Raw genomic sequence first — 10962 nt, 5'->3', positions numbered from 1 at the left:
TATAGAGCTCCAAGGAGATTATGTTGAAAAATAAAAAAGAATTTACCCAAAAAAAATTGTTTTTATACTTCATTCTAAGGACTTATTGAACTACCCTCGTAGATTAATTTTTAACAAAGTAGTTCAACTTTTAACTAACTAGCTCAACTTCTGATAAAAAAATATGACTTTTTATCAAAATAGTTGCATTTTAAACAAACAATAAATTACAATCATAATATAAAAGAGTCTCCAGCGATTCCTAGGAACACAATTCAAGGTATTTTCTAAGTTTTCAAGGTAAGAAACCAAGTTTTTCAAAATCCCTTTTTTTATATCAAATAATCAAATATAGCCGTTTGTTATACATGAAAAGATTAAATATTTCCTTTTTTATTAGCCTTTATTTAATCTTTGTTTTATAAAAACATTTGTGTTCGTTCGAAATCTTTTCAAAATTTTTGAAATTGTTTAATATCTTGAAATTTTTGTTAATCCTTACAAATTCTAAGAAATACATGTGAAATGTTCCCTAAAGGTTTTGTATTTATTTGAAATTACTGGAATAATTGACATTTTCGTGAAAATTTTGTGAAATCTTTTGAAATTTTGTGAAATTTTTCCGACATATTTTGTATTTATTTCAAAAAATCACTAGAATATTTGAAATCTTTCTTAATTTTCTAAACAAAAAAATGTGAACGCGTTTAAAATCTTTGAAATCTTTCTAGAACTTTTTGAAATCTTTTTAAATTTTTATAAAATCCGTGAACTCTTTGTGAAATGCTTCAAAATATTTGGAATTCTTCATGAAATTTTTGAAGTACTTGTGAAATATTTCATTAATATTTTTTAGTTAAATATTTTGTTTATTGGAAAGCATTGAAACCTTTTCAAATGTATTGAAAAACTTTGGAAATTGTTTAAAATCTTTAAAATCTGGTGTAATTTACCCGTTTTAAAATCTTTGCAATGCTTTATAATCTGGTGTACCCTTTTTAAAATATTAAAAATCCTTGAAATCCTTTGAAACTTAAAAAAAATGTGTAAAGTCTTTGAAATCTCGTCTACACCTTTTCAAATCCTTTTAAATGAAATAAAATATATAAATATAAATAAAAATAATAAAAAATAAAGTCCTTTTAAATAAAAAAATAATAATAAAAGCTTTGAAATCTTTAGAATTAATACTAAGTTGAATGTCACAACAAGAAAATTTATACTTTAACATTCTATATTAAAGAAGAAATATAAAATGTACAAAATTATTCACAATATTCATTGAAATCTATAAAATAATTAGTATATTTTACAAAAATTGTCCTGAAATCTCTTTATTTACTCTGTAATGAAAAAAGATCAATTATATTTTGATAAATAACACATTTTTTAATAGTAATATTTCTTCTAAACGAGATGTTTCTTTTATAACTAACTAAAAGATTTTTAATACTTTTTAAATTTCAATAAAATAACTGTGTTAAAATAAAAATAAAAATTCAAGCTCAAGGTTTCCGCGAAAAATTCAAGGTAATTTCCCGGTTTTCAAGATCTTTGGACACCCTATATAATTACATTAAATATTTTCTTAATTTTTTAATTTATTAATTACCTTTGAGCAGAAATAATACTAGATGGCTGCAGGCTAACTTCGGGAGTTGCATTATTGCTTTGTTCGGGTGTGGAAGAGTTCATACTAGATAGACTAGATAAAACGTCTGGAAAATATTTTTTTTATGAATTTCAATGAGGAATTAAATCTTTTAAGAAAGGAAAATTAATTACCAGATACGGGCGCCACCCCGAGGGAGGAAAGCATCGCATCCAGCTCCTTCCGATGGTCTTTGTCCGGTCCGGCTGCCCGAACTGTTGCTTCTTCGACCTAAAAAAAAAACATTGTTTTTTTTGTAACAAAAAAGAGGGAAAGCAGGAGAAAGGTTCATTATTTAGAGTACAGTCCATATCAAGTAATAAACACATTAAGTAATAAACAATAAGGAGCAAATGAAAGCATTAAAAGTGGAACTCTTGAATTCCAAATTTTGAAATTGAAATTTAAAAGTTTTTCGATTCAAAAATTGAGTATTCAAATGCTCAAAAATGTTCACGTTCAAAATGGAAGGAATTAACAATTTTCAATTAAACAATGTTAAGTTAAATGCAAATAAACTGCAAAATTTAGAACTTTTATCAATTATAGAGTTCAATGATTAAGATTAAGTTCCAAAAATATAAATCCACGTTAACATTTTAAGTAATTTTAAGTTACACAGATTAAAAATTGAAAAATAATTTTTTTAACTCAACAGTTCTTAAATTAGAAGTTAAATTTTTTTAATTTTAAATAGTCTAGGCATCATTTAAAAGCTTTAAAATTTTATTTCAAAAACTTGAGAAAACTAGAAGTGGTTTTAAATTTTTCCAAATTCAAAATGATTTTAGAATTTTTTTCCGAACTTTTAAATATATATCAAAATGAATTGAATTTTTTCTATAATTTTTAGAAAATCCTGCAAATTAAGAAAAAAATGAATTTATAAATAACAATAGAACACTTATTATTTGTAATAATATTAGAGTAATTTTAACAGATATTTAGAAGTTTTAAAACGATTAGAATTAAATTTAGAACTTGAAATAATTTCAAATACTTACAGCCGAATTAAAAATAAAATGTAGATTTTTGCAGATTTCAAACAAAAAATTTAGAATTTTTTTAAGAATTGTGAAAGACTACAAAAGAATAAAAAATGTCTTAAGATTCTTAGGAAAATTGTAAATGATTTTTCACTTTGAAAAATTCTTGTAACAAAAACTTTAAGAATATTTAAAGAGATTTAAAAAATGATCAAAGAAGAACATCGAAGATTTTAAAGAATTTATTTAATTTGCTGAATTTTCAAACATTGTAGGGAAAATAATTTCAAGTTTTTAATTAATTTTGAATCTTATCAAAACTTCTAAATATCTCTTAAAATTACTCAAATTTTTTCTACAAATAATAAGTGTTCAATTGTTATTGATGCGTCAAAATTTAACGATTTCACTTATAAATTAAACACTTATTAAATAGAACAATTAAACTTGTAAAGTTAAAAGTTTAAAAGTTCTTCGAAAAATTAAAGATTCAGATCTTTCTATGTAAAACAATTAAGTTTTAAATTGTTTTCTTTCAAATATTTAGTTTCAATTTACTCGTCTTAAATAAACAGTGAAATATTGCTAAATATTAAATATTTATTCTTTTTCTACATTCCGAAATTTCCAATTAAATGGGATGAAAATTAAATAATTTAGACTCACAATACTTTTAACTTAATAAAAAACTTTAATTATGACTATATTATTATGGGTTTATTTTTAAGTTGAAAATAGTAAAACGCACGTTTACTTTTTCAATGGCTGAAAAAAATTAATAGAAAAAATATATTAATAAATTTATTTATTAAATTTAATATAACAAATATTATAAAGGAAGACCTGAAACTCTGAATTAGAAAAATATATTATTGGTAAATCATGAACATCTTTATTTTTAAATAAAATTATCAGAATAAAACAGTTACAATCTGGAAATTCTCAAATTTTAAACGGACTCATTTTAAAAATAATGTTATTATTTATATTTGCAGTTAATAAAATGAAATTGTTTATCAAAAAATTTCAAATTCAAATGCTTTTAATTTTTGATTGTTCAAATCTTCAAAACTGCACTTTAATTATTTTTAAAAACTGTTAATATCGAACTTGGGCAGATTTTTCTTTTAAAAATTCGTAAAATTCTCGGTTTCCCTGCCCGGCAATCACCCTGTTTTTATATAAAAAAATCTTCGATTCTAAAAATTTCTAATTTTTTTAAACATTTAAAATTCTTTAAATTAAAATATATGTTTAAAAATTAAAAATCTAAAATGGAACATTTTAAAGTGAAAGATTTTCAAATTAAGCATTCTAAACTGAATGATAAAATAATTTATAAAAATCACAATTTGAAAAATTATTTTAAAAAAAATCTGAAATCAAATTTGGAAAAAATGTTTATTCTCAAAATTTAGTAAAATTTCCGGTCAAAAAATAAATTCACTGTCATTTCCCGGTTTTCCAGGTTTCCCGGTCTAGCGACCACCCTGAATATTTAATTTATATAGATTCAACGAAAAAGTATTTTACCTTTTAAGTTTGATTTATAGACGTAAAACGAGTAATTATATTTACAAATATTGTATATTTAAAAAAAATAATTGAGAATTTGTAAAAGGGGAAATGCAGAAATATAGGAAGAAAACAATGATAAGAATTATAATAATCTTTAAAAAGAACTTACATCTTTTTGCTCCTTTTCTCTTCGACGCCTCTCTTTTTCTTCCCTTATCGCCTGAAGTTTCGCTTTTTTCCTTTCCAATTCCGCCTTTCGGTCGGACATCATTTTGATGATTTAGTCCTGCAAAATGTCGAGAATATAAAAATAATGAGGTTAACTGAATCAAAGAAAAAAAAACTTTTCTTATGTCTACCAGTGACGGGAAGTAACTATTTTTTGAACTACACAGTTACTTTTTCCGGAAACGATAGTGTAAAAAAAGTTACTTTCTTAGATAAATAACAAATTCTTAAAATCACAATCAATAAATTAGATTTCTTTACAACTACTTTTTGGCTGAAAATTGACTAAAAGTGACTAACATGAATCAATAAACTTACTAATGTTCTTTTAAATTCAAAAGAATTTGATGGAATTTATAAGAATTCCAAGTTTACTTTAACGAATTCAGAATAAATCAAATCAATTTTTAAACAATGAATTAAATAAAATTCGGGTAAAGTTAGAGGAATTAAAGGATTGTGGGAAGAATTCGATAAAATTAAAAAAATGTAGGTACAACTGAAAAAAATCAAGGGTAGTGAAAAGATGCAAAAAATCCAAAATATTCCACTGATATCAGTAAAACTAACGTGAGTTTAAAGAATACAAAGGAATTCTATACAATTCGAAAAAACCTATTAAAATTCAAGGTAAATTTGAAAAAATTCAGGATGAATTAAAAAATTAAGATAAACTTTTTTTTAATCTATTTAATTACAAAAAAATTTGATTGAATTTAGAAGAATTCAAATAAATTCGAAAGCATTCAGCAAGAGTTAAAAAACTCAAGAAAATTCCAAAATTGAAGAAGTTGAAGAATTAAGGTTAAATTAATCAGGGTTCAGGATGAATAGAAAAGAGAAGAAAAAAATTCAGAAAAAAATGAAATAAAACTCAAGAAAATTAAATAATATTTAAGGGAATTGAGAAAATATAATGAAATTTATCAAAGTTTCAGGTAAATTAAAGAAAATCAGTGAATTGAAAACAAATCAAAAATAGGTTATAAAATACATTGAATTGATTCAATTTGGAATAAATTGAGAAAAAATCAAGAAGACTTTAAAAGAAGACTTCAAGATTAATTTAAAAAAATTAAACGTATAATAAAAAAATGAAGAAGAATTGCAAAGAGTTAAAAAGAAATCAGGTTGAATTCCAAAGGAATTGAAAATATCAAAATATTCAATTGATTTCAGTCAAACACGATTACATGTAGAAGAATTCAAAAGAATTCGATTAAATTAATATAAAATTAAGATAAATTAAAAACAATTCAAGTGAACAGAACGGAATTTATAAAATCCGAAAAATGCAATGTTAATTATTTTTCTTAGGATATATTTATAAAATAAGAAAGCAAATTTCCGAATTTCACGCCAGAAAAATATTTCTAAAATTAGAACAGAGAATTTTCCCATTCCCTATTACACGTCAAAATTATAATGCTTTAGGAACATTCGAAATCCACCTCAGAATTTGTGAAAATTGAAAATTCCCGATTCAAAGTCAGAATTACTAATCCTTTCGATAATTCTGCCTTTCCACTCACAATTACAATTCTTTAAAAAACTCTCTGTTTCAATTCAAAATTTTATTTCTTTTCGGAGATAATCCTAAAATATTTAAAAACAGTTGACATTTTTTTAATCATTTAAAACCCCGTTAAGTATTTTGAAATCCCTAAAAATCTCTAGAAATCATATTTTTTTGCGAAAAACTGGTCCACATTACATTGTTTACGAATTTTGTTTATAATAATTGTAAAATTGATTCGTTAAGTTAATAGAGTAATTTTTATTTCTAAACTCTAAATTCGTAGTATTACTATATCGAGTAAGTAAATAAATAAAACATACTAAAAATATAATAATTAATCTTCCGAAATTTTTATCTTATTTTCGTATAAGAATTTAAGTACTTAAAATTAAGAGAATGTTTAACACATTACTAATAAAACATATTTTTCTGAGATTAGTGAAAATAATTGTTATTTAATTTGATATCACAAAGAAAACGGATTTTTAACAAAATAGTCATATTTCAAACCAAAAATGTAATTGTTGACTTATTAAGAATATTAAATTTCTATCGAAAAAAATAAATTTGTTAACAAAAATTGACTAGTTATGAACTAGTTAAATTTTCTAACAAAAGAGATTAATTTTTAATCAAACTAATGAATTTCCAAGTGAAAAAAATGCATTTTCAACCAAATATTAGAATAAGAATATAACAATAATAGGATGATTATAGTAGAAAAAGATAAATTTTAAGTAAAATTATGCATTTTCAAAAAAGATAAATTTGTAAAAAAAAAACTTTATTTTTAATCAAATAAAATCAATTTTCCGCCAAGAAGATTAAATTTCTATACAAAAATGATAAACTTTCGACAAAATACAATGAAATTTTCAACTAACAAAGATAAATGTGTAGCAAAAAAATTTATTTTCTATCAAATAAAATAGATTTTCAGCAAGAAAAAAAACTTATCAACAAAATAGTTGAATTTTAAACCAAAGAAATGTATTTTCAAGCAAGCAGTCAAATTTTCTACCAAAAAAGATAAATTTTCACCTAAAAAGATCAACTTTAAAATAAGAATAGAACATTTAAATTTTTATTTCTAAAAATAAATTTTCAACACCAAAAAAATTATTTTTTAACAAAATAGTTAAATTTTCAAGAAAATAAATTAATTTGTAGACATAAAAAGAATAGTGAAATTTACAGAAAAAAATACAGTGGGCGCCAAAAGTATTCGTCCATCTCTTTTTTTATGACTGAATAAATTCTCTTGTTATATATAATAAATTCTTGATTGTTTTCGAAATTCTGTTTATAATGAACCCACGGTGAAGCCAATTTGTCTAGTTTTCAAGTAGATATTGCAAAAATAGTGTAAATTTCAATGTTTTCTTAAATTTTCAATAACTCCCGAAATAATTAACATTTTTCAATGTTCTTGGGCTCATTTTGAGAAATTTCATCATTTCATCATTTTAAAAAATTTAAGAAATCATTCAAATTTACACTACTTTTGCAATATCTACTTAAAAACTAGACAAATTGGATTCACCCTGGGCTTATTTTAAACAGAATTTCGAAAACAATGAACCTTTTCAACAGACATTTCTTTATCTCTGGTATAATTAAAATTAAGAGAATTTATTCAGTCATAAAAAAAGAGGTGGACGAATGCTTTTGGCGCCCACTGTATGTCAATTTTCAACCAAATAAAATAAATTTTCAAGGAAATAGTTGAAATTGTAATCAAACAGATGAATTTTCAACCTAAAAGATTAAATTTCTATTAAAAAATATAAATTTATACAGAAAATGGAATAGTTAAATTTTCAGTTAAAGAAATGAATTTTTAATCTAAAAGATTAATATTCTAAACAAAATACAAGTTTTGAAACAAAACACGAATTTTCAACTCAAAAAAGATACATTTTCAAACAAATAGTTAAATTTCCGACCTAAAATAGAATACCTAATGTTTCAGTATAAAAATAATTTTCAACCAAATAAAAAAAAAACAGTTAAATTTTCCGTTAAAAAAAATTAAATTAAAAAAACAACTAATTTTTAACCAAAGAAATAAATTTTCAACCAACAAGATAATTTTTAACAAAATACATGAATTTTCAAAGAACAAAACATTCATTTTTAACAAAGACTTTTCAGTCAAGAAAGAAAAAAAAATAATAAAAATGGTTGAACTTTTAAGCCAAAATACGAATGTTCAATTTAATTCAATCAATTTTCAACCACAAATGTAAAAGTTATAATTTTAAGTTAACAAAATTAATTTCAAAATCAAAAGAATAACAATAATTTAAATTTCATTAATGAATTCTTTTTTTTTTAATTCTAAAAAAACCTACGTTGTTAAAATTGGTTTAAAATCTTTTCAAATTTTTAATTTTAAGACAAACTACGTTTTAAAATTTGCATGGAAATATTTATTGTAAATATTATGAATGTGTAACGCATTGCAATCTCAGGGCGGCGGTCAATTAAATTAAAAAATTTGAACTCCAAAGCCAATCATTTTTCCATTTGAATTAATGAAAAATTAATTGCAAATTAAAGTAATCAAGATGAAAATCTTAAATTTTAAACTTTTAAAATTGACTTTAAATTTTTTAAATAAAAAAATTCTGTATTTAAATGCTCAATGACTTACACCTGAAAAATTGAAAGTCCTAACACTTTTCAATTTAAAAATTTCAAATTAAATTAATTTAATCTGCAAAATTTAGTATTTTTAGCTTTTATAAATAGTAGAGTTCAAAAATTCAGATTCAGTTCCAAAAGATAAGTCCATGTTATAATTTCCAATGCTCTAAATTAAAAAATCAATAGTATTTTAACCAATTTTAACTAGAAAAATTATTTTTTTACACTAAACAATTATTACATTAGAAGTCGAATTATGTTTATTTTAAATAGTTTAGATCTACTTAAAAAGCTTCAAAATTTTATTTCAATGTCTTGAAAAATCTACATGTTATTTCAATTTTTTTTCAAATTTAATATTATTATGAAAAAGTTTCAAATAATTTTGCAAATTAAAAAAATAATTATAAAATTGTATAGCAATCTCAAGAAAGTGTTTTTATTCATTTCAAGCCTTTCACCATTCTTAAAAGCTGATAAATTTTTTTTTAACGTGCAAAAATCTACATTCTGTTTTAAATCAGGCCATGGCTTTTTAAAAGCATTTAAAGTCATCAATTAATTTTGAATCTTTGCAGAACCGGTAAATACCTGTCAAAATTACTGGAATTATTCTACAAATAATGAGTGTACAAGTGTAATTTATATACAAAAATTCAAAAATGTTACTTATAAATTAATCATTTTTTTAATAGATCTAACAAGTTTAATTTTTAACGTAGAAACTTGGAAATTCTTAAATTTTGAACGGATTAAGAATCATTTTAACAAATCAATTATTGTTTTTTTTATACTTTAAGTACAGATAAATTTGATAAATATATTTAATTTATATTTGCAGCTAGAAAGCAAAAATTTTTTTCATCAATAATTTTTCAATTTAAAAAAAAAGTAAAAATCGAACTTGGGACAGATTTTTCTTCTAAAATTTGTAAAATTTCCTGGTCAAAAAATAAATTCACTGTCATTTCCCAGTTTCACGGTCCAGCTGCCAGCCTAATTTTGAATATTTTTCCTTAAATCAAATCTGTCAAATCTCAAGCTAAATATGGTTCAACTTTGAAAAATGAAACAAAAATATGTCGCTCACCCACAAGTGGAATCAAAGTAGAAATCGTAGAAATAAAGACAACATAACTATTCTTAATATATGAAACTAATGAAAATAATAACTCGCAACAGCACGCATTAAAATAACCCAAAAAGGAGTCTCATAATCTATTCTAAAAGCCTCCTTCACAGAATTTAAATCAAGTGTATTTGGGTCCTCCGCTAATATTGATTATTCTTATAATCCGCCGACCCTTGCTACACCTGAAAACGAATTTGCTTTCTCGCGAACAGGTGAAACAATTATCGGACATTATTTGATCGCGGTGACCCTGATTGACCCTAATTATTCCTAGAAATTGTTGCCGGATGACAGCTAAGGATTGGAATGATCAATTAGTATTCATAATGCAAGGCACGGCATGAACTTGAGCCAAAGTAGCACTTGGCAACTAACAACAAGTAATTACTTTTTAACTATCTTGATTCGTTTTATTTGCAAATAGATATTCATTTACCTGCGACTAAGTGCCTGGAAAAGTGGAGAGCACACGATTTTTTCAGAAATGAAGCTTAGAAAACCGGAGAAATGTCACTCTACATTATACGCCCGATATGCGACGCCATTTTCAGGAATCGTGTGACGTTACACTACGGTAGTCAGTTCAGGTCTAAATTCGCCCGTGGGACCATTTCAGCGCGAGTTTTTAAACAAGAGAAAACTGGAAATTTCGTTACTATTGACATCTGGTTGCTATAGGTCAGGGAATTTTTCAAGTTGAAGTTAATGTGATTATTTTGTTCAAAACGCGACATTTTTGTGAAAATTCTATTTAATACTAGTATGAAAATACATTTAATTACATTCTGAATACATTTTTCATATTTCAGAATTATAATATTCAAAGATTCTATTATAATATTTGCAGTCTTTCCACTATTCCTATTTTCCAAGTTTTTTACCAATTCATCTTGTTCGCCTGCTTTAAAAAAAATGTTCCTTTTTTCTCATTTTTGCACTTAAATTTTAACTAAATTAATAGAACTACATTCGAAAATCCAGCTATTTGTTGTTAAAAGTTAGTTTTTCTTGGTTAAAATATCTACCATTATATTTTTGGCTCGAAATTAATCTTTTTGATTAAAAATTTTACAATTTGGTTGAAAACTTTAATATTTTGTTGAAAATTTGTTTTATTTTAGGTTCAAATTTAATATTTCTAACCAAAAATTTAACAATTCCATTTTTGGTTAAAAATTTATCATTTTTAATTTAAAATTTAACTATTTGGTTGAAAACTCGTATTTTTGTGTGAAAAATTTAAGTAGATGGTTCAAAACGTTATTAATGTATTTGGTGAATAATTAATCTTCTTTTGTCG

General features: G+C 23.6%; 1 protein-coding gene across 12 annotated transcripts in view; it reads right to left on the bottom strand.

The window, feature by feature from the left end:
* The window catches only part of LOC117177879 (cytoplasmic dynein 1 intermediate chain), a 77017-nt gene extending 66806 nt beyond the window's left edge, over nt 1-10211 (bottom strand). For all 12 annotated transcript variants that reach the window (XM_033368926.1, XM_033368927.1, XM_033368929.1 and 9 more), the window contains exons 1-4: nt 10099-10211; nt 4304-4420; nt 1765-1861; nt 1592-1697 (exon numbers count right to left, since the gene is read on the bottom strand). In XM_033368926.1, coding sequence (XP_033224817.1) covers nt 1592-1697; nt 1765-1861; nt 4304-4405 — 305 coding nt within the window. In that variant the 5' untranslated portion in view covers nt 4406-4420; nt 10099-10211. The remainder of the gene's footprint in view (nt 1-1591; nt 1698-1764; nt 1862-4303; nt 4421-10098) is intronic.
* Between the last annotated feature and the right edge of the window lie 751 nt (nt 10212-10962).

The sequence above is a fragment of the Belonocnema kinseyi genome, chromosome 8, assembly GCF_010883055.1.
Source record: "Belonocnema kinseyi isolate 2016_QV_RU_SX_M_011 chromosome 8, B_treatae_v1, whole genome shotgun sequence".
Taxonomy (NCBI): Eukaryota; Metazoa; Arthropoda; class Insecta; order Hymenoptera; family Cynipidae; genus Belonocnema; species Belonocnema kinseyi.
The sequence above is the reverse complement of the archived record's forward strand: the minus strand, read 5'-3'. Positions and strand labels throughout refer to the sequence as shown.